Raw genomic sequence first — 25,508 nt, 5'->3', positions numbered from 1 at the left:
TTAATAATTATCTCTCTTTCTTTTTTTCCACCATGTGGAGCATGTGGTTAACGCTACTCACTTTTTGTGTGTTCCAACAAAACCTCATTACATGTTTCTATGAGAGGTCTATTAATGTAAGAGTTGATTGATTAATGAACTTAGTAATGCTTAGACTACACATAATGATGGTAAACGCTCTTTACTAGGGAAGTGAACAACGCCTTTATGGATTACGACGGATATACAACACTTTTCGTCGCTATGTAATAACAACTGTAGTTGGTATTAAACTTTCCGCCGACTTGGCAAATGGGTAACATAAGTGTAGACCTTGTGTCCTTCTCAATAATCATGAATGCTCGTACACAGACCTTTCTCGCGTTCAACGCTTCCCATCCACTCCTAAATGAATGGGCGCCGTTCGGCTAAGACTCCTGCATACTTCATTCTTTCATCCCCCTCTTTTATTTCCTAAAAGCTGGTGAGTTTTACAGTAGACAACAGGCACAATGACATCGCAGAAATCGCCGGCCGAGGTCTTTGAATGCATTGATAAAGTGATCAAAACTGAAGATGATTTGCTAGATTCCGATCTCAACGGAATAATCGAGGCTATTGATCATGTTTTATTCGAAGCAAACAAGGATACAGTATGACTCAGTCTATTTTCTATAAATTTCTCCCTCTGAATTTTCTTTATCATTTTCCTTTTTGAGCCATACATTAAAAAGATTTATTTATGTTACAGAAGAATGAGTCAAAGAAGCACAATGGCGAGGAATGGAAAACGGGTCTTCAAGACTTAGAAAAATGGGGACACAAGATCGGATCAGTTGTCAAGCAGGTGTAAACAATGGAAACCTCATAAAAGCATTTATTTTCTAATACAAATTTATTAATAGTTTCCAGCAGTTTCTAAGAACAATTATTAAGATTATTTATCGGCTTGCTACTCTTAATTCCTTCTTCATTCTATGTCCTAATCATCCTCCACATAGTGTTTGATCTTGTGTTAGTTTTGATTACAGCAGATTTCCCTACGATGATACGTATTTTATGTTGAAGTGTTTATTAATCTTAATTTGTATGCTGTTAGTGCTTAATATTGACATATTAGTCTTAGCTATTTTTTAACCATTACCGTGGCTAAGCTAGCTTATCTATGCATTTTTCGTTTGGATAGCCAGAGAAGACTCTTTAATAAATAGATCACTCGAAACTAATTTTCATTTGTTTCCTTTCGTGATTTATTGGACAGATTTCGAACTTTTGTGTAGATAATGTGGATATAGCCGTCGACGTGCTGGAAACGATTGGAGAGTGTCATTGGGCGGCAGTTGGTTTCGTACTGGTAGCCTCAGTTTTAGAAAAGTGGCATACAGTTAAACATAACGAGAAAGAGTGTCTGGGGGTTCTCAAGTCCATGAACGATTTAGCCAAAGTTCTGTTGGAGCTTCGGCCTCTTCGACCTCACGAAACGCCAAACACGCAGGCCAAAATAAACGAATCTATTCATATGATATTTAAAGGAGCAACGTCGTGTTTAAAAATGATGGACAATGCCTTCGTAATGAGGTACCTGGTTGATTTACTTTTTATTATTTCTTTGGACTTTTAAAATTGTTTGTGGTTGATTGAAGTGTTTATAAATTCTTTCCTCAACATTTTCTTATAACACAATGGTTTTGAACTTGTCTTAAGAAAATTTACAATATATATGGTTTTATGTTTTTATAATTGTTGTGATATATTTTTGAATTCAATTGCATGTAATTTATTTGCATTAACATTTTTTATCAGTCTATGATCCATGATCATATTTTCTCTCAACAGTTCTTTCATTCTAATGGATCATATTTTCTCTCAACAGTTCTTTCATTCTAATGGTAGATCATAGAATGTGATTCAAAACATTGATACAAATGAGATACACAATTAAATCCAAAAACATATCATAATATTCATCATAAACAGTAAAAATCTAATATCTCTAATTTTTATAATTGATAAATAACTTTTGGTGCACACAAATTAACATAATTTAAATAAGTTTTTATTTCTAGCGTGTGTCCTGCTTTGTTCTTTACCAAACAGTCTTCGATTTACTGTGACAGGGAGGAACTTTAGAGGCAGCCTTTCAAACTAAGAGTCACCTTTGATTGTCCACTCAAACTATAATGAAACTCGCAAAGTTTTTCCTTTTAGCCGTCTAACTTTTGATAGTTGAAAAAGGATATAACAAATTAAAAAATTATTAGGTTTGTCCCAGCACTGTTCTTTCATTATAGGTTGCTTGTCCATTTAAAATATCGACCAGGCTGCCTTTTTACAGTGGTTTGAATTGGCAACTGCCCTAATTTTGTCAAAATGCAAATATACAATGGTAGCTACTTAGATCTCTCAAATTTTAATTTGTTGTTTTACTTCATTCTTGTTATAATAGGCAAGTATTTTTATTTTAAATTATTTGGTTATAATTTCATTTACGATAAACTGAGGGCTAACATGTCTGTATATTTTATTTGGAAAATGATGTTTGAAGATTGATAAAATCTGGAAGTGACAAAACCCATTTTGAAGAAGTTCGTCGAGAAATTGAGGGTTTGCGCAGCATACTACATATACACTATTTTTAAACGACTCTATGAGAAGGAAAAGGAATTTGAAGGTATTTAAGTATTCTTTTGCATACAATATATTCACATTTTCCACTTTCATTTCAACTAAGTTTTCTATTCACCATTCTTATCCATGAATTACAAAATTACTTTTTTTTGGAAGTGTTATTTCTTATTAATTAATAGAAGATATTGTTATTATAAAATATTAAATAGTGTCATGGTGAAAAGTGTATATTCAATGCACATATTTAAATCTTTTTGAGTAAAATCATAATGGATTTATGCAGTAAAAAATTATGCATTTTTATTGTAGAATTAGGTAAATATATCTAGCGTTACCCTTCCCCTATATTTTCCACTTACCTTAAAGTTATAATGATCATGTAATCTTAGTTTAACTATCTTATCTATCTAATTTTAATCATTTTTCAAATCAATCCTATCAAATATAGATGCAACTTGAGTTTTTTGATTGAAGTCATGACAATGAGTGTGATTTTGTCCTCATTTTCACAATCTTGATCCTTGTCATTTTAAAATGAAAATAAGGAATTCAACTTATTAACCCATCTTACACTTTGGTACTAGGTTGACTTTGCATAGATCTTTATATTATGGAGTGACATTCACAACATTTAATTATACTAATGCTACAATCAAGATATCATAGAAGAATACAAAAACAAAACCATTACTCTTATCATCATTAGAATCTATGTTCAATATTTATATCAAACTAAGAATCTGATCACACTCATCCTAGTACATCTTAATCACCTAACAATTATTAGCAATTATTCTAGAATTTGTGTGGGTGCTTAAAATTACTATTTTCTATGTTATTTTTAAATACCACCAACTTAAAAGAAAAACCCTAAGAGTTTTGTAGAGAATACTAATATCTAGCAATCTAGTTTTCATGAAACTCATAGGGTAGAACACAGAAACTATCGTACATATATTCACTTGGGAATAGAAAGTTTATAGGCACAAATTTACCTCAAGTTTGTGAAGACAATTGGATGTAAAATAGAAACAAGTATTCTAAATTTGATCCTATATATTTGTGTCTAGACAATCTATAGATTGTAAATTTCTTTGACATCACCATGTTCATCAACTGACATTTAACTTCAAACATAGAACTAAACATTCTCTTTCTTTAATAATTACTATTTATATCAAGTTTATTTCAATATAAATATTAATATATATTAGTTTTAAAATTTATTAAATTAATTTTATATTTGTTATTATTTTATATAGTTAATATATTATTGTAATATATTTCACATAAGTTATAGGTTATTTATATTGTGCTCCTAAATAATATATTTGATTCCTTCACTCTTTGACTTGTAAAATAATCCATTCTACAATATAATATTCATTTACTCAAGGGTATTATAACCTTCTAAGTAGTTAAAGATTAGAGGGAGAAAGAAGTCATTGAGTGACTTCATAAGGTAGGTCATTGCCTAGTTAAAATAATTGACACAAGATTTGTAAGATTTTGATCTAATGTAGAGATAATGCATGTAGATCATAGAGGTAGCATACACCTTTGAATATTTTTTGTGGAGCCATAAAGCATTATAGATCGTCAAAGAAAAGGATTTACTCTTCAAGGTTGATTAGAAGATTTTGGTTAGGCTTAAGCAACATACACTAAATATTGACTATTTAGGTGGCTCAAGTGGAGCCCATCGCCATTTGGTGGATGCGCTCAAATTCAAAATTTTAAGCTACTTCTCCATCCTAACTACCCACCTATGGTTTAAAGTTACCATTCTGCAAAATGATATAAAAAATTTCTCAGATGTATTTTTAATTACTCTAGTAGACATGAATGTAATATGATTGGTTTTTTCCTTTTTGGGAGAGCATAGTAGGGCTTTGTGGAGGACAATGACATGCGAAGAGGATGACATTTCATCCTTAAAATAAATTCATTTTTTAGACTTGAGTGGTGGTGGAGGGTTTTGACCTTGGTCAATTGAAGAATTAAAGGGAGGGATAGGGTTAAAAATAGGCACACTTTCCAAAAAGTAATTGTAAATAGCATAAATTAAACCCTGATTCAATAGAGGATAAACCCCCTTAGTAGCACATTTTCCAATCAAAGAGAAAATAAAGAATGGTTAACTTGCTAATTTTTTTTGCCTTGAAGGCAAAAGTGGTAGCCATGAACTATAGAAAATGTCCCTTCCAAGGTGAAGTACTTAATGAGATGGTAGTTCATAGCTCCTCATGGTGGAAAAAAATATTCCCTACTAAATCCATTCTAATGCATGTTTAGATGTAATTCTTCTTGTAGAAACAATGCAATGTAGTCATCATAAGACTATTTTTGGCTTAATTGGGGAGCCTTTCCTCCTTCACTCTTGAGCCCTATGACCTAAAAAATAAGATCATTTGACACTATCATATCAACATCCCCAACCACAACTCTATCATTCTTCCAACTATTCATAAATTATAAACATAAATCTTCATCGCTCCCTAGGTTCGTAATTTTGAACAAAGGAGTTATTTTACCCCTTTCAAAAATCCCATATTGTGTGTTCTTCTTGAGAGAGGAAAATCAAGAACAGTCAACCCATACTATCTAGCCTGTCATGGTGATAATCCTTCTTTTCTAGGAAGTAGAGCAAGCACTAGAAAGACTTAAAACTAAGAAAGTGAATCTAGTGATAGATATTTCTAGAGAATAAAAAAAAATAGAGGCTAAAAGTCACCAACTACACTATTTTACTACCGCCACATGAGGTAATTAAAATTTTATTAAATATTTTTATGAACTATAGCAACCTTTCCCCTCCATAAATTTTTATTATTGACATCCATCCTTCTCCATGTGTACTCATACACTTTCCTTGTGTGAGTAAAATTATCATCTAATGCTAGTTCATGGGGGAAGAAATAAATGTCAACTATACAATAATTTATAAAATATATAACATATCTTTTTAAAGTATCATGGCTCAGCTGGATCACATCATTTATCGTTCAACACCCCAACTCATTATGTCCAGTGATAATCCATAACAGAATCACAATAGTCTCTAGCACAAACATTTTCATACTCTACATTATTAACAAGCCCTTGATAACTTAATACAATTTTTATATGGCCAAGTTGTCCCTCTCATTGGTCCAATACTTCCACTCATTGAGTTCAAGTCCTTCATTGGTAAAGGTATCAACAACTTTATTTCCTTCCCAAAATGTATGTGTGGCCTCCCAATTTAAAATTCACCCAATTATGTTTTTTTTCATCCATGTAATTCTTAACATTCAAATTGAACTAAATTTTGAATTAAATACATTAAAATTAATTTTTAGTCTCCTTTGTTTAAGACTTTATTGAAGCCATAATTCAAAATTCTTTTGAGACCCCACTAAAGGGTAATGGCCTCGACTTCATTGATAGTCTTGGTCCAAACACTTTAAATATATCCCTCTGTTAATTTTCTCTTTGAATCTATAATAATTCCTATAGTCTTTGCCACCCTTGTGTTTCTTTTGCTGTAATCATCAAAATTGAGTATAACCTAGTCTACCCTAGACTTCCTCCATCACATGTTCTTCCTTAAAACATTATCAATAATTTTAATTTTTCCTATTCTACAAGTAATCCCCTACCTCCTTCTAACAAATAGTTATTAAAGTAAAATATTTTGAGTTGTATTTTCATGATTCATAAAGTTGGTACTTTCTTTAACTACACTCTTCACAATTTGGAAGACCTCTTCATTTTGTTTTTGAATACTCTCTAAAATTTGATTATTTATCTCCTTCCAAACATGATAATTGACTAAGGGATGAATCTTATTTCAAATTTTCCTTACCATCAGATGTCTACAATGAGATTTATTCTTCCAATATTCAAATAAATTTCTAGTATTATTGGGGAGCACCAAACTGGTATGCATATCCATCAACCCCTCATTTGAAATATCCCTTGTAAATACATAGTGAATAAATAGGTGGCCTACCAAAACATCCACTTGTTGGTAGAGAATGTATCTTCTAATGAGCTAAAAACCCCTCTTAACAAGATTTTGTATAGTGAGGATCTTGTTATGAATAGTTGTCCATAAAAATGAGAAATTTCAGGAATAATATTTTGATCCAAACTAGTCTCTAGTTTAAATGCCTATGCTTGATAATATGTTCTCTAATCCTGCAAGATAAGGAAACCAAAAAGATACCTTTTGGATTAGGGGATCAAATATCATCATCCCCTCTTTGGAGGTCAAAAAATAAGTACTCGCTTATAGCTTCAAGAAACTAATCTCTTATTTCCCATCTTAGGAGCAGGTGATAAGGGAAAGTCTTCCATCTAGGACTTAATACCCTCCACTCGATAAAATCAAATAATTTAACCACAAAGTATTGAGTGACAGGATCAATAAGATCTCTAAACAAAGGGAAGGAACATAATATAAATTTACCAAGACATATATTCTCCTAGAGGCTTATGGATAAGCCATTACCCACTCTCCATCTCAAGCTCTAGTTTAATATCTTTTTATAGTTAATAATATTATTATATATATCCAACCCTTTACAAGGGGAGGAAAATAGGAATTATTTTTCAATAGGATACTTGACTTGCACAATCTTGATCCAATGATTATCTAAAGAGATAAGGTTCCAACCTATGTTGGAAATAAGGGCATCATTGAAGGGTTAATTATTCATAGGATATTTCCTCCCATAGGTTTAGGTTTACATTTAGTCTCCCATTCTACTAGAGTAAATATTATCTTCTCTTCTAGACCATACCAAATGAACTTCTTTTTATATCTGTTCAATATTTTCACCAATGAAAGCCATAATTTTAAATAGTGAGAGGTAAAAAGTGGCATATTTTGAAGAGTGGCTTTCACTAGATGAAACTTACATTCTTGGCTAAGCAATTATCCCTTCCATCTTGAAAGTTTTCTCTATAACCTTTCTATTATCCCAAACTAGTAGTTATTTGGTAGCTTTCTAGTGACTAGTGGAAGACCTAGGTAGGTCACTAGGAGAGAATCATTTTGACAATCCAAAATCATAATAGATTTCTCTTGGAGTATCTTATTAATGTTGAATAAGTATAACATTCTTTAATTGTAATTGTTGTTTTGGTCTGAGATACTATCACAAATCATTTCAATGGGATGTGAGGGAGAGAGATGAAGCAAGATATACCCCTTTAAGCTCATTTTCAAAAATAATTATTTTAATATGTCTCCCCAACACCTCGATAACTACGATGAATATCTATGGAGATAGGGGTCCCCTTGTCATTAACCCCTTTCACTATTGAAGAAACCCTTGGCAAAACCATCGATCAAAACTAGGAATCTCAAAGTTATAGTACATTTTTTGAAAATATGTATGATGTTGTGATTGAAACAAAACTTCTTAAGGGTAGCAAACAAAAATATCTAATATCTATGGTCATGTGTTTTAGAAATATCAAATTTAAGAACCATCCCTATTTTTTTAGTATTATCCATAAAATATCAAATTCCATGGGTAGTAAGAACAACATCAAGTATTTTCCTTGAAATATCATTTCTAATTGATGGAAATAATCCCTGGTAGAAATAATTAAGTTGATAAACAATCACTTTGGAAATAATTTTATAGAAAAAATTAAATAACCTAATAGTTGTAAAATCTAAAAAGTTCTCCACATGATTCTTATTAGGAATAAGGTAAATAAAGGTAGTAGTGATCTTCTTTAGGAGCTTACCTTTCTTGAAGAAATCTATCATAGCCGCCATCACATCATCCTAGACAGTGTGCTAATACTCTTGGAAGAAGGCATTAGGGAACCCTTCAAGAACTAGGGTCTTATTGGTGTTAAAGGAGAAAATAACACATCTAAACTCTTCTTCTAAGACATACCTCTTCATTTTGTTATTTTCCTCATCAGAAAGAATGTTCAAGATTACTTCAAATATCTCATCCTCCTGATCAATGGCTCCCATCATATCCTTGTACATCTATTGAGAATAGTAGACAAGAATAAGACCACTCTATTCTTCATCCTCCCAAGTATTTCCATGGCATCTATAATTTTCCTTGTTTTATTTATTCTTCTATGTTTTAGGGTGGATTGGTGAAATAACCAAGTGTTGCAATCATCCTCTTGGATCCACTAAATGATTGACTCTTTCTTATAATGTATCTCCTCCATTTTTAAGACTCCTTCCCACTCCTCTCTCAACTATACCTTCTTTAAAAAAGTTTTCATTTCGGTATTCCTTGAAGTCATTAGCTATTGCATCTCTTTAAGATTCATCAACAACCATTTCTTCTTTTCAAAAATATTACCAAAAGTCTATCTATTACAACCTTTAACTTTAGATATAATGATCTTTATCCTGGAGGCAACTTTAAACATGGGTATGTCAAAGATAGAGCTATTCCACTAGGCCTTGACTGGGTCCTTAAAGTGTGTATGAAGAATCCACATTATTTCAAATAGAAAAAGGAAGGGGTCTCTCTTAGGGATGAGATACCACCATATTAGAAGTGGATTATGGTCTAAACTAGTTTTGGAAAAGGCCAGTAGGGTAAGATGTGGGAGAATTTTCCAGAGTGGGTATTAAAATCACTTCCCATCATCTAATGAATGTCTATATAAAATTTAACCAATGACTTTAACTTATCCGAAAGAGCCTCCTTAGTCACTCAAGAATTAGGAGCATACACATTTGAATAATTTCATTGAGACTAGTTAGAAATTAGGTTAAAAGTAATTATTAGACTATTCTTACTTTTATCAAACATTTTTCCACTAACTATTGAAAGATTCTATATGATGGAAATTTCACTAGATAAAGCACCTTCAACCAATTTACAACTATAATTACCGTCGGGCCAAATCCTATCAACAAATTGATAAAATATTAAATCTAACATAATAGTTTCTTCAAGTATCATAATATCAATTTTATTGTAAAAAAATAAACACTTCATAATGTGTTGTTTGTGAGGTCTATTTATTTGTCTAGTATTGAGAGATAAAATCTTTATTTCTTAGTTTCCTTTACCCAAATTTTTTTTCAATGGTTCCTTCTTTTCACATAGTATTTTTTTACTAGAATCTCTCTATCTAGTCTCTATATGTGAAGGACTACCATATTTATTTTCTAATCCAATATTCGCTTTCCTATTCCTCACTTTCCTTCTACTCCTATTATTAACCATTAACTATATACTATCTTGAGTGTGAGAGGGTGAGGAATTTGTATTGCTTATGCCTAGCAACATTTTCACCATGATTATTTTTTTATTGTGAGTATGGAATTCCCTCTAGAAGTTTTACAATTCCTGAATAGGAGTATCAGTTCCCAAAGTAGGTGATCTATCTTCTAGCGTATCTAAAATTGATGCAAAGGAATAACCCACTTAGTCTTATCAAATCAGATGGCAAGGGGCTTCTTGAACTTGAATATAGTTTGACTCATGGGGTTTCCTCTAAACCCTTATCATTGGACAATCCTAAGAATTTTTAGACGTTTTTGTAATTTAATTTTCCCAAGTGATGGGCATAATTAATGATGTGGAAAAAGGATCATAAACAACTTCTTCATGGAGGATTTCAACAATGTACAATGCATGGCATTTGCACCATCTTGTTTTGTGGAAACTAGGAGTGACAACGTTTGGAAACTAGACAAAACTATAGAAAACTACTTCTAAAACTCAATCACTAACTCAGAGGCCCTTACTCCTCATAAAAAAGTAACTTCATGGGGAATTTAATGTCTGCATACAACAAAGACTTCAAACATGATTGCTTACTAACTGGGGTAATCATTGCCATGCACATTCCTTTAGGAAAATCATGGTATAATGACATGTGGTTGCCAAAATTGATCATAAAATAATTGACCAGGTCTATAGGAACTTCTAAGACCCTTTCCCAACAAAGAACATGAACATTCAACACTTCTAGACTTTGATTTCTTCAATCTTCAATTGCTGCACTATCACTATCATGACTGTGTTCATAGGACAGTCCTTGAAAATTTGGCTTTAAACATTACAACAATGTCAAACACACATTGGGACATGTCAATGGGGTCTTCTACACACTCCCAACACTTTCCCCAATCATGAAAATCCAACACTATGTCATTTTACATCCAAACTTGCCATACAAATGTGTAGAGAGTTTGATCTATCAATAAAGTCAAGTTTGCAATCACTTGGAAACTCATGCAAACCTCCATTTCAGCACTTGAAAATTTGAGATATGTTAGAATACATATAGACAAACCTTTCCACCCATTTTGGTGATTTTTAAATAGTGTAAAGTCATGTTATACATTTATTTCCACTTTCTAGTTACCTTAGGTAGGGTTTTGATTAGTTCTCAAACAAAGTGCAATATGTTACAAAATACACAATTAAAATTAATGAGAGAAAAATAAAATGAAATTATATTCACATGTAAACCAATCCCAATTGGTTTTAGATCACAATATGGACCGTAGAGTCCATACAAAGCAAAAAATGGACAAAAAATATGAGAAGTGCGCTAAAGAATGAAAGTTTCATTCATCAAATTTATCACTGATAAGTTCTCCAATCCCAAACTCAATTTGGAAGGTTGTATTTATATATTTTCAATCATATCAACTGTTCAACCATCTACCTAACCAATTTGTTAATAGAAACACCTTTATGAGAAATATTCCAAAGTTGCTTGACAACTTTTTGTGAGCAACATGACAACTTTTTGCAACTTTTAGAATTTTTGACAAATGAACCTAAAAAATTTCCAAAATGGTTCAATATGGTCCCAAAAGGTCACAAATGACCTTATTAGACTCAAAAAACATCTATCCAACATATAACCAGTAAATGACAACTTTTTTTGCTATGAGACACATGATGCCCCTATATCATACACCCAAACGAAAAAGGAACTCAAGTCCACTTGAGTGCAAGTCTGAAGAAGGTATTTTCATTTTTTTTAACTTTCCTTTCTTGTATGGACTTGGTCGTTGTGGAACCAACAATTCAGCTAGTAGGTGAGATCTTCATCTTTACCAATGAGATTGTCATCCCTTTGTATTCTTTTATCACCATGGTTGCTTGATATGGGACTCTCTACACGTGTAAATATATGGTATTCATTTCCATGTCATCATCCTCATTTGGTTCTTGCATTGCTTGATACTCAATGTATTCTACTTCTCTTTTTCCTTGACCTTCTCCTGCATGAGGTAAGAAAAGTAATTTCATACCATACTTAAGACCTTTACTTGTTGCTATAAACTGCATATCAAAAATTTTCCTCATTTTATAAGGGTTAATGACCTCATCAAAATATTGAATGGAATTAAGTATTCCCTTACTCAAAGGAATTTATCCTATCTTTCCTTCAGACTCAATGGTTTCAACTCTATAGGAATTACAAAAGTAAATACCATAACTTTGTTTTACTACCTTTGTAATACCTACTCCATCCATTCTCTTCATGTAATGAGACTGTATCAACTCATTCTTTCTTTCATTGTTATTTTAAACTGAACATCCGTAGATTTTATTTGCTTTACATTTGGTTCCAAAAGACAAATTTGGCTTCTCCTCCTTGGTCATCATAACATTACCTACAAACAAACACTCACATAAATTCTTAGTTTCAAAAGAAAAATATTTTCTTGTCTCTTTAGATGCTTCTAACACTCACCCTTTCAACACATCTTGCAACTTATCCATTCTTATTGCTATGAAGACAACTCTAGGTTTGATCATCATTGTACCACCTTTGGTTTCCTCTTACACTATCTTTAAGAACTCCTTCTCACTAATTACCATCACACTTGATCCCATTTATTGTTATTTGTATTCATCCTTCAAGGGTATGAGAGTATAGGAGACTCGATATTTCTCTATCAGATAAGTATTTTTCCTACTATCATACTTGGCATTTATATCATATTGCCACAATCTACCAAGAAGAATAAGGCACACATCCATTAGAATAATGTCACACAAGACCTTATCCTTGTATCCACCTATCTAAAACTTAACCCAACACTACTCATTCACCAACACTTGTTGTCTTTTGTTTAACCATGAAACCTTATAAGGTGTAGCATGTGGAAACCTCTTTAATTTTAACTTTTCAACCATTTCAACAACAACTAAATTATCCATACTACCTGAATCAATGACAACCTTGCTGCACTTACCTAGAAATTTGCATGTAGTTCTAAATAGATACTTGCTTTGGGGTGACTCCTTCTCCATATGCACTTTGATTGAAGTCCTCTTTATCAAAAAAGACTGTACAACTTTTGGTTCTGTCATTTGTGGTGGATAATTCACACTTTCAGTATCATCACCTCATTCAATTTAGTTCCTTCTTTTACTCCTAAAAGAAGTAGATGTTTTCTCTTTAAGGAATTTCCATGCTTGTTTACCTACAAATTTATTACATTTGTCACTTTCCAGTGAAACCACTTGTTCCTCCTCTACTCCCAAATTTTCCCCTAAAATTGGATCTTCTTTCTCCGAAATCTCCTCTTGAATGTGTTGCTTGTTCTTGTGAGGTAATTGATTCATCTTGACCTCTTTGTGACTACCCTGTATCAGTAAAAGTACTTCTTCCTCTGAATCTTGTCCTTCCTCCACCTCTTGTCTATCTCTCTTGGTTTCTTTGCAAATTTTCTTCAGCCTTTATTGCTAATTGATAGAATTCTTCCACTATTCTTGGACTTGTTACACCTAGTTCATCTTATAGGATATACTTTAGCCCATTCAAATACCTTGGTACTTTGTGAACATTTTCTTCCATGTGGCCTGATCTAATGCTTAGTTTGTATAACTCTTCTATGAATATCTTTACATCCATGTCTTTTTGTTTCAAATTTTTCAACCTTCTATACAACTGAATGACATAATCACTAGATAGGAATTTATCCTTCAATTTTCCAACTATTCTATCCAAAGATGTGATCTTTGTTTTTTCCTTCTTCTTCCTCTCTTCTTGTTCATAATCCCACCATATGCATGCAGGACCCTTTAGTTTTGTTCTTGCCAACTTCACATATTGTCACTCGAGTATCTCCTCAAAATCAAAATAATTGTCCATTTCTCGTATCCAATCAAAGATTTCTTATCTATTTAGACTTCCTAAATATACTGGGAGTTCCATATCCACCTTGGAACCATAATTCTTGACTACCTTTAAAAATCTCTCCATTCTCAACTCTTCAAAATCTCTTTCTTCTTCATTTTCTTCTTGTGGTGTATTTTATTCATCCACTTCATCTTCTTCTTGGTCACTCAAATGTGAAATCTACTATGGCAACTCCTCTTCTCTAGTTGGTCTCAACTATTGTGAGTCCTACATCAAGTCTTTCCCTCATGGCTCTCAATTCTTGGGCAAGAGAGTCTCTCACCTCTCTAACTATTCTCTCCACATTCACCCTTGGAGGAATCTTGGTGGATTTTTTTCTCTTCTACTTGTTTTGTAATCCTCTTATTTTCACCAACTTATCTCCCTACTCTAATACCAATTTGATGCAAAATAAGGACCTACTTGATCTCATCAAAGAAAATGGCAAAGGGGATTCTTCAACTTGAACATAGCTTGACTCATGGACTTTCCTCTAAACTCTTATCCTTGGACAATACTTAAAACATTTGGACATTTTTATAAATGAATTTTCCCATGTCATAGATAGACCTCATGATGTGGCAAAAGGATCATAAACAACTTCTTCATGTAGGGTTTCAACAATGTACAATACTTGGGGTTTACACTTTATTGTTTTATGGAAACTAGGAGTGACAACCTTTGGAAACTAGACCAAACTATAACAAAGTGCTTAAAAACCTCTACTACTACCTTGGAGGACCTTACTCCTCATAAAAAAAGTGACTTATAGAGTAGAATTTAATGATTGAACACAACAAAGACTTCAAACATGACTGCTTATTAATTGGGGTAATCATTGTCATTCACATTCCTTTAGGAAACTAATGGTATATTGACATGTGGTTTCCAAAATTGATCATCAACACTTTGAATAGGTTTTTAGGACATTCTATGACTATTTCCCAAAAAATAAAATTAAAATTAAACACTTGTATACTTGGATAAACCATTCAATCTTCTATTGTTGCACTATCACGGTCATGACTATATTCATAGGATAATTCTTGCAAATTTGGTTTCAAACATAAAAAAAAAATGTCAAACACACATTGGGACATGTCTATGGGGTCTTATAGACACTCCCAATACCCTCCTCAATCACAAAAATCCAACAATATGCCTTCTTACATCCAAACTTGTCATACAAATATGTAGACAGTCTAATCTATCAAGAAATACAAACTTATAATCAATTGAAAACTCATGCAAACCTCGATTTAAGTACCTCCACGTTTGGATATATTTGAATAAATATAGAAATAACTTTCCACCCATTTTGGTTATATTTCACCAGTGGAAAGTCAATTTATACATTTATTTCCACTTTTTGGTTACCCTAGGTATTGTTTTGACTAGTTTTTACGAAACAATGCAATATCTTACAAAATACCCAATAGAAATTGATGAGACAAAAGTAAAATGAAATTAGATTCACATTCCAACCATTCTAAATTGGTTTTAAATCATAATGTGGACCGTATAGTCCATACAAAAAAAAGGAACAAACAAAAATATGAGAAGTGCACTCATAATGAGAGTTTCATTCATCAAATTCACCACCAATAAGTTATCCAACCCAAAACTCAAGTTGGAAGGTTGCATTTATAAAATTTCCATCATATCAACTGCTTCAAATATCCAACTAACAATTTTGTTTAAAAAAACACCTTTTGACAATTTTTCCAAAGTTGCTTGACAACTTTTTGTGAGCAACATGACACTTTTTGCAACTTTTACAAATTTTGACCAATGAACCTAAGACTTTCAAAAATGGTTCAATATGGTCCCAAATAGTCATAAATGACCATATTAGACTCAAAAAACACCTATCCAACCTAGAACCAAGAAATGATAACTTTTCTTGCTATGAGAATCCTGATGCCCCTACATCAGCAACTCCATTAGGGTTTTGTTTAGTAGGCCCACTAAGAGGGGAAAGCCCTAGGATCCAAAAAATCATTAATAATGAGATTTATCATTTAAATAATCAAGTACAAATTCTCTTAGGAAGGTTCAACCAAGATAGAGGAATAAATAGGTTTTTCTCAGTTAATAGATCTATAACCATCCTTCTCCAGGTTTGGGAGATATGAGTCCATAATATCACCTTCCTCAACAACAAGCCGTTTTTTAGTATGAGTAGTAATAGTAGCTTGTGTGGTAACCTTCTATTGGGGAGGAAGAGAATTAGCCCCAAAAAGAGAACACCATTCACTAGCCGTATAGTTAATAAGGTTTACAAAAACATACTTTCCTTTATTGGAATAAATTTATGATTTTAGGATCCTACATTTATCAACTAGGTGGCAATACCTAAATTAGCTCTGATAAAATAACCTTATATTTTTATAAACAATTGGTTGGAGTCTTTTTCCAAACTTAGAGTGCATACTAACACATTAGGGTAGGGATTGTTTCATTTTTACACTCACATAAATTCTGACAAAGACAAGTTGAGTATTTTTAAGGGTAAACTTGTCAAACATGAATAGAGATCTAAAATAATTACCAATGTTATTTAAAGTGTTTGGTCTCCAATAATCAAGAGAGATTCTTGGTAATCTAATCCAAGATGAAGATACTCTCCCTAGATCAATTTTTAGGTCACTCCAAATTCCATCTATAGAGTGAAAGAACATTCTTGTTCCCCTTTTCAAACAACTAGGGACCTTCGGATGTAACAGTGACCATATCCTCCCTATTTGCAAATTTTAAATAAAATAGCCCTTCCAACATAACACATTCCAGAAAATACCCATCAAATTCCACATACCAAAAGCCCATTATCTAGCCAAATCTATGTTAGCCCTAAATTTTTTTTACTAACAAGAGCTAAGGAAAGATCTGATGTAGCTTGATTTATGAAGATGTTAGGAAGTGAAATCTATATTCTTTCCTATAAAATCTTTGCCAACAAAGAAGCATAAATAACCTACATGGTAGTAGTCCTTCCAATGATTTTATTGACCCACGAGGTGGGGGAATCCCCTCCAAAAAAGTATTTTTCTTTAGACAAGTGCACATTCTCTTTTAAATCAAAATCAATCCCTTTATTAGATACGACATAATCTACCTTTTTTTTTTCAGGTTTAGCATAGTTTGGGGAGGTCATGTTCATAGAAACAGAGGAAACATGGTTACCTAGGTTAGAGAGCAAGTCCTGAGGGATCAGCTAGGTTCCCCCATCCAAAACTGACATCCCCCATAGTCTCACAAATTTTAGTTTTTAGAGGGCGAGAAGATACAAAGATCTAGAGAGAATGTTAATGCAAAGAAATCATTGTTTGGATAGGGATTTTGTCAAATTTAATTACATCAAAATGTAATTTCGTATTTTCTTTGAGTGGTTAGTTGCTTGTGAGACGTCTTTAATTTTGATTAATCTAAGAAAGTGGCTAGGTGACACATCTATCAACATTGGAATTGGCTTATTATTAAGGGATTATCTTGTGATGAGTTTTAATTAGTTTATATAATTCATAGAGGTCTAAGTTACATTGAGTACTTGACAACTAGGACTTAGGCTTGTTGGAATCAATGAACACTAAGAGGGGGGGTGAATCAATATTATGTAATTTCTGATTTTGACAATGTGATTTTTAAACCACTTCATGCATATGAAAAGAAGTGAAGTGCAGAAACACAAAGAAATGATCAATAACACCATAACACAAATTTTTTTACGTGGGAACCCAGGTAAGGGAAAAATCATAGTGGGATTCAAACCCACAATATTAACATAATTTGTTAAAAGTATAGAAATATTGTATAAGGGGAATGCACATTCATTTAGACACACTTCCTAGAGCTTACTAATCAGTTTACAAATAAGGGCTATAACCCCAAAAGGCTCATTGCCTTACAAAATCTTTGTAAGATATTATAATATAATTTAAACTATAAAATAACATCAACAAATGTTTGAGTATAGTTCCTCTTAAGCATAAAACACATATTCTTACACTTCTCTACAACTATACTTTGTTCTGATAATCATTATACTAGAGCTTTGACCTTAATCATTCACATGAGTTGCATGACATCACTCATACACACTTTTCACATATCCGTCGATCTAAAAAATGATCGTATAAACATGTCTTATATATTTGCATCACCGATTAGATCATCACCATGTCAGCTTCAAGAACACGACACAAAATATGAAACATGCCCACAAGTTTGCTCAATTCCATCTCCAGTGCATATGCAGACCAAAAGAAAATTTCCATAGACTTCCCACATGACATTTCATCATCCTCAAACACATAATCAATTACTAAAATCAATCTGCAAGATCCACAAAATGAATTATCACATGTTACAACTTATATGCATTGTTCTTGTCAAAAATATGATTACCAGATCTCGTAACTAGCACAAATGTCATCACCGAAGGCCACAATTTGGGAATAAGACATATTACATATCTATAAACCTTCCCCAAAATCCACAAAGCACAATAATCAACGAAAGTAATCCACTAACCACCAAACTATACACTCTATCAAGTACTATGTTTCACTTTCTAGACTTAAGAAAAATTAGACTTCAGACTTTTGGTAGGATGAATCCATATAGTCTGGATGAAATATCTAAGTTGAGTTACCATAAATGGTAACATCTCAACATGTATGTTGTGTTTCTTGCCAACAATCTCCCCCTTTGACATTGATGGGAACACTTGGTGAAAAATGATTGTGTTGGATCAAAACCAAAGTATATACACTGCAAAATAAAATCTGATCATTGAAATTTATAGAATCAAAGAATTAAGGAACTCTCCCTTAGATCAACATTTTTCACTCCTGTACACTCCCCCTTTGACATTAATAACAAAGGTAAGATAACGGGACCCAAAATTTCATGCCAAAGAATGTCATACACATATGTACATACCTAATTCATAAAAAATTAAAGACATCTGCATATGAATTCTTCAATATGTTCAAGTGATTTACCCAATTCTTTTGCAAATTCTCAAAAACTATTATAAATCCACTAAAAAGGTAAGACTACGCTTTTGCAGTTTTTAGGTCTTTTGATTCATCTGCCTTGAGAGCATTCTGAGCATCTGAAAGAACAGTAAGCATTGTGTCCAATTTAGTAGTTATGAGACTCCTAATTTCTCCAATTTTATCTATTATCGTTCCCTTATCATGATTCAAACTTATGATTTTCTCCAGGAGTGACATGACCTGATTTTCATAATTGCTCAAACAATTTGTCAAAGGATCAACTGACTGAGATATGTTTTCCAAATGATCCTTCATCTCTTAAGGTTGTTTCTCAATATCAGCAGTGAATTTATTTAATGAAAGACATGATTTATACAGGTTATCACATTCAATTAATGCATCATGCACACTCTCACACAATTAGCCAATGTGGATTTATCTTTTAAAATCATTTTCTTCAAAGTGTGAAGCCTATTTGCATTAAAGTCACTTTGAGTTTTATCTATTGCAAATTTCTCAAAAGATTCAAAGTGAATATTTGCAGAATCAATCAAACTTTTCAAATTACCGGATGGGGTATTAGAGGGATCTTTTCAGAATAATGGCATAAGATTCTCCAAAATGACGGATGCTATAGCTAATAGAAAACTATCCTTGGTGTGAGAATTCAATAGATCCTCACTAGCCTTTTCCTACACAAAAGATGAAAGTTGAAGCTTTGGAATGGGAGCCAAGGAGGCAATATTGATTGGTCCTTGAATGAATTCAGGATCATCTATTGGTTTTTTTTATTTTTTTTCCTTAATAGTGTCTCTTCCTTTGGATTCAACTTCAACTTCAATTTTCACTTGCACCTTTTCTGGTTCAACATTCTATGTAGGTGCCTTTTGATCATTCTTGTATCCTCTATTTTATCCTTAACTACTTCCTCAACCTTAGCTTCTTCTAGTTTGATTGACTCGACATCCTTTACTTCCACAATAAAAGTATCATTATGTGCTTTCACTTCTAGATTGGAGTTATCTTGTGCCTTTGCCGTATTCATTTCATATTGTTTTTCTATAAAACTTTTCTTCAAAATTGTCTCAGTTTCCTATACTACCTCATGAACTTTTCCGATCATGATCTTATTAGCTCTATGCTTGCTTCTAAATTTATTCTTTTCTAACTTGAGTATACTGGCTATCTTTTCTTTATAAATTTCAGAACATAAGTTAAGTAATGCATACTAATTTAGTCTTTCATCATCTTTATTTGTCATATGTCTTCTAACATCCAAAATTTCATACAAACCCTTCAAAATTATAGATGATTACTCTATCAAGGCTTTTCTGTATACATTCATATATTCAACTACAACTTCTTCTAATGATCTCTTCCCATTTTCATCAAAAATTTTATACCATTCAGAAAGTGGTTTACAATTTCCATCCTTAATAGCTGAATTAATAATCTGCTCTAATATAATTGTGGGAACAATAGTGTAATTACCTTGTAGTTTTCCTGAATTCAATGCCTTATCAAGCTTAGATTTGGGCTTCTTGATGGGCCTTGTTTTGTCGGAGCTCTTTCCTTCACTTCTCTTACTCCCTCATCTGATTCAGTCTCTTCATCATCAAAAACTACAAATCAGACTAATTTATTCTTCTACACATCACTAGATGGCTTAGCTGATGATTTGGGCTTGGGAGGTAGAGAAATGGGAGTAATTTTTCTAGTTCTAGTTTTAGGGTTAGCGAATATTGTTGGTTCCTTATTCACTCTTACTGATTTCTCTTTAGAGGTAATATTTTTCTCTCTTACTAGAGCCTCAAGTTGGGCTATCGATGAGAAGGAATAGGGGGCTTGGATGGAGATAAACAAATTTGTTGCTATGATTAATAAATAGAAAGCATTGGAAACTTTCTGAAGGAGATTAATGAGAAAATTGTCCATGAAGGACCTTGTAGAGATGGTGGAGGCACTCTAGGAAAATCAAGACATAATGAAGAGGAATGTGGAGAGCATGTTTGATCGAAATAAGGAAATAATAGAGAATAACTTTCTTGCTCTTCATTATATTCAAGAAGAAATTGTGAGGAAGTGTGTCAATAAAAGAAGAAATTTAGAGTCTTCCACTATGGTGAGGCTTGAAGCCTCTATGTCAAAGGTGAGAACCATGTCGGACTCCCTGGCCATTTCCTCTTCAAAAGGTTCTTGCAAAAGTTTCACTATTTTGGAGAAAGGTAGAGATGTTTGTCTAGAGAGAAAGTTGGAGTTCTCTCCCACCAAGTAAGCCATTAGTTCATGCTTTGGGAGAGTGTTCTATTTATTTTTCTTATTTTATCTTGGATTTTGTGTGACAGTTTGTCAAAAATAGCCAAGTTCAAGAGATCAATGAATAACACAACACAAGAGAAACAAAATATTGATAATAAAAAATTGTATTCTCATCAAGATGCAAAATACCATCCACTAGATTATTGCATACAATGTAGATGAGCCTTCTTATAAATTAAAGTTCATATGGATGTGTGAGTACATAATCATGACATGTGAACCAATGGGAAACAAGGGTAGGTGAGGGTAGGTAGGATAAATAATAAAGTACTCCACAAGAGGTGGATTAATCATAGAAGGTGGAATGTAACAAGAAGATAAGACCACAAAAGGTGAAATCTCTCCTACAAGTAACTTTCCTATGTGCACACTTCCCTAAGTGTCTCCTATCCAAACTATTATGAACTGCATTACCCTAAGTCAGATTAAGTAAAGTGTAATTATGAGACATAATTTAAACCAACACCCCCTAATCAGTGAAACTTAGGGGAATATAAGACTGAAGCTAATAACACAAGATGGCTCCCGACTACTAGGCCATGTTAGGTACACATTTACAAATATAACACAATATCTGACAAATAGAAAAAGAGAGAAAATCCCAATGGGAAAAATCTACCCCCCAAAAGAGATGAAAATACAAAATAAATAACAAAGAAGAATGAGAAGGACGATACCCTATGTGAGGAAAAATCCCCCCCATAAGAGAGAAGAAGAGAGACCAAGTAGCCCTTGGTCCTCAATGTAAAATCTACATGAAGAAGTTGTTGCATGATTGTCGAACATTGTTCCTCCCCTTAGGAAGAAACAATACCAACGGTGTATCCATGAAGTCTCCCCAATCATGAAGGGGAGATGTAAGAAAAAAACTCAATATGTATGGAGTCTCTGAAAGTTTCTCAAGTGTCCACATGTCGATGCTGAAAGTTGCTCCCTCCAAATCATGTGTAGCAGGCCACATTGCTTAAAAAAGAAATCCAAGATCTAGTGGAGATGAATGCAGAACATGATCTAAAGACTCAAATATCTCCTCTAAGGATAAAGAGACCTCCTCAAAATGTTTTACATACATATCCACAATCATGTCAACCTCAAAAGAATGATCATGTAGAGAATGAACAAGAGGGTCTGAGTTTTCCCTCACAACAACTAGAGAAAAATCATATCCATCAAAGAGAAGATTAATATTATCAATGATGTCACCAAAATTTGCAATGTAGGACTCCACAAACAAACCTGCAATGTTTGACAAGTAGTCATCTGAAGTAACTGCATTTGGAAGACAAGGTATATCCCGCTGCACTGACTCACAAGAAGGCAAAATTATAGTAACATCTGCATCATCACATGCAATAGGAGATGTGATATCAATAGGAGGAGATAAAATGAAAGTTTCAAGAATGGGATCATACTTGAGAACACCCAAGTTCAAGTAACCAACATTCTCCTCAATATCAGAATCCACAAAAGAAGTGTGATCATCATGTGAAGAGTCAACCTCATCAATAGGACCAAAATATTAAAAGGAGGACAACCAAGATGCATGATCCACCACCCCAATAGAAATGATAGCTCTAGACTCTCTGGGTCTCTAATGATAAATGAATCAGGTGTGAACTCCACAGTCTTCCTTGTTTCCCCATGAGTGATCTGATAGATGAAAAGAAGATTGTTTATCAAATGAGGTACATAGAACACATCATTGAAGGAGTGATTCCCAATCGAAATAGATCCTTTCCCAATCACATTCATATATCTATGATTTCCCATACAAATTGGTGGCATGTTGCAAGGCTCAAATGAAGAGAACATAAATTGCGAAGGTGCTATATGATGAGAATCTCCTAAATCTAGAAGTCATCTTTGTGAATCGTGACTTGTAATAGCACAAAGAGCTTGTCCTTTACTTGTCCCAAAAGTGTAATCCTTTCTTTTATCAAATTCCTTTTCTTTTAAAGAAGAAGCTGAAGTAGACATTCTAGAAGCCAAATTGATTCTATTCTTTTGAAGAAGATGTTTCAATTCATCAATATCCTTCTTGTAACAGTGGTGTTCATCATGTCCTTCCATTTTGCAATATGCACAAAAAAAAATCTCTTTATATGATTTCCCCTTAGGCGAGGATGTAGAATTTCCATGTTGTAGAGAGGATGATTTTCCTCTTCTTGTTGTGGCTTTACCTTAAATGATTTTTTCTTCTTGTTGGAACCTTTTTCTTGATTCCCTTGATTCTTTTTATTAGCCACCAAAGCTTGGGACTTCGAAGACTTTAGAATCTCCATCCTATTCAAATTTCATTACTCGTGTATCAACATCTCCATAAATGCATCAAGTGATGGTGGATTGTATGAGGTACCTTGATTCAACTGCTGGGTGTGAAAGCTAAAAACAAACGTTGCATACTCTGATCTAATCTTGTCCAACAAGCTATAAACCAATTGAGAATCCTTCTTGTCAATGGTACAATCCTTAAGATTTTCTCTTAGCTCATTTTCTTTCGTGGCATAATCATCGATTATATAGAAATCCTTGGGATCCAACAATATGATTTCATTGTCAATCTTGTAGCCTCTAGTCTCATCAACTTGACCATACAATTTCTCATAGATATCCCAAGCATCTTTGACTGTAGTACATTTCTCAATGTGAAAATTGAGGTCATCTGATACATACTTTCTCTAAGTTCCAAGAGCCATAGAATTTTTAGTAGTCAATTCCAATTGAGCATTAGAATTAGCTTTAAGATCAGTTGGTGTTGTAATTGTTCCATTTATGTAATGAATGAGTCATGGTTTCCTTAGCTTACTCCATGCTATAATTTTCCATGATGCATAATTATGTGGAGTTAGAAGTGGAAATTTAGGTGAACACGTAACATAAAAATGAAGGAGCACAAGATAGACAGAGGAATAATCACACAAGACACCTAACAAAATTCACTCAATCAAAGAACCCCCACAAAATGATGATTTGACACTAGATATGTAGTGTGAGTACAACGGGCCACTTGCAAACAAGGGAAAATTTGGCTTCTAGTTTCAAATTACAATTACCTCAAATATGCTATACAAGACTCAAACCAATAATGCAAGGGATCTAAACCAATATCCAATCAAACTACAAGTACCAAATAGGTCAATGTAGACCAAATACTGAAAGTACAATTGTAACTCAAAATGGTGAAAATATGATACTACCATGTGAATGTTGACAAAAAATTATGTACTTTTCCAAAATACGACACCTAAAAAGTAGGTCGTATGAGCCTGAATAAAGCCCAATAAGTTGTAGAATTATGGATTGGACTAGTATAGTTGAGAAAAACTAAATTTTTAAAAAACTTTATCCATGAAAATCAAGAAATAACCACACCACTATGAAGAGCATGAAAAATTAGCTCAAATAAAAAATTTGCACTTAAAAATCCTCAAAATGACCAAGATATGAGCCTTTGAAGTTGGACTACAAAATCAAAAAGCTCATTGGAGAGGGGTCAAAAGTTTTCAAAAAATATGCTGATATAGTGCTGATGTTAGCATTTTAGTGGCTTAATTTTGGCATATGGCCATCATAGACAAAATATCTTTCCTACGTGGTTCTATGGATGGGGATGACATGTCCATACTGATGAACTAGAATACAACACATGGTAATATATAATATTGCATGATCCCGTACGGATATCATGTGGTAATGACATGGACTGTACGACTATTGGTTAGATAGATGATGTGGTAGATCGAACTGGTGGCATGTCCCACTAAGGTAGTTGTCTATATGCTTGTGTGGCAGGTTGATTGTGCGGCCACATGGTAGTGACCACATGCAAATGTGGCACTGCCTATGCTCTGGTCATCGAATCAAATTGTACCACGTGTTCATAGGGTGGTGACTAGTTGGTAGTTGTGGTCAATGAATATGTGTCAGGTGACATAGTGGGGCAATAGAAAATTCCACACTCACGAATAAGGTGTTACTCCATGCTAGCATCAGTTGTAGATGACATAGTGCCTAGCTGAGAATCTCGCTTGGGGGATATTGTGGAGGTGTTTGACCCAGACGAAGGGTGGGAGGTGGAATGTACATTGCAGGCCACTAGAGGAGGTGGAGAGTGGCACTAGCTAGGCCACCAGAAAAATAGAGCAATTAGAGCTTGTACATAGTATGACCTTGTAAGAAATGCAGGGTACAGAGTACAAGAGGGTAGTCATGGGATCCCCTAAAAAAATTATTTTTTTTATTTTTATTTTTTTTATAAAAACATTAAAACAATAATAAAAAAAATCTATGAAATAATTAATAAATATATTTTGAACTTAAATTCATAGAATTTTATTTTTATTTTTATACCCTATAGCCAAATAGGCAAAAATTTTCCTCCAAAGCCCCAAAATTGACTTTCACCAAAAATACGAAAATTAATACTCAAAATTCATGGAATTGGCC

General features: G+C 33.2%; 1 protein-coding gene across 1 annotated transcript; it reads left to right on the top strand.

Moving 5' to 3' along the window:
• Positions 1 to 420: 420 nt before the first annotated feature.
• Positions 421 to 1,600, top strand: LOC131053218 (uncharacterized). The gene is made up of 3 exons (XM_057987833.2): positions 421 to 632; positions 731 to 826; positions 1,241 to 1,600. Exons 1-3 carry the CDS (start codon positions 492 to 494, stop codon positions 1,598 to 1,600), a joined length of 597 nt encoding a protein of 198 aa, XP_057843816.2. The 5' UTR covers positions 421 to 491.
• Positions 1,601 to 25,508: the final 23,908 nt, after the last annotated feature.

The sequence above is a fragment of the Cryptomeria japonica genome, chromosome 7 (assembly GCF_030272615.1).
Source record: "Cryptomeria japonica chromosome 7, Sugi_1.0, whole genome shotgun sequence".
In the NCBI taxonomy this organism is placed as follows: Eukaryota; Viridiplantae; Streptophyta; class Pinopsida; order Cupressales; family Cupressaceae; genus Cryptomeria; species Cryptomeria japonica.
This window is presented reverse-complemented; position numbering and strand designations above follow the sequence as displayed.

Excerpts from the sequence above, each read along its gene's own strand:
- LOC131053218 (XM_057987833.2), top strand. The coding sequence starts at position 492 with ATGACATCGCAGAAATCGCCGGCCGAGGTCTTTGAATGCATTGATAAA. Across the intron at positions 633-730 it reads TCGAAGCAAACAAGGATACA|AAGAATGAGTCAAAGAAGCA; the intron begins GTATGACTCAGT and ends TTTATGTTACAG. Across the intron at positions 827-1,240 it reads TCGGATCAGTTGTCAAGCAG|ATTTCGAACTTTTGTGTAGA; the intron begins GTGTAAACAATG and ends TTTATTGGACAG.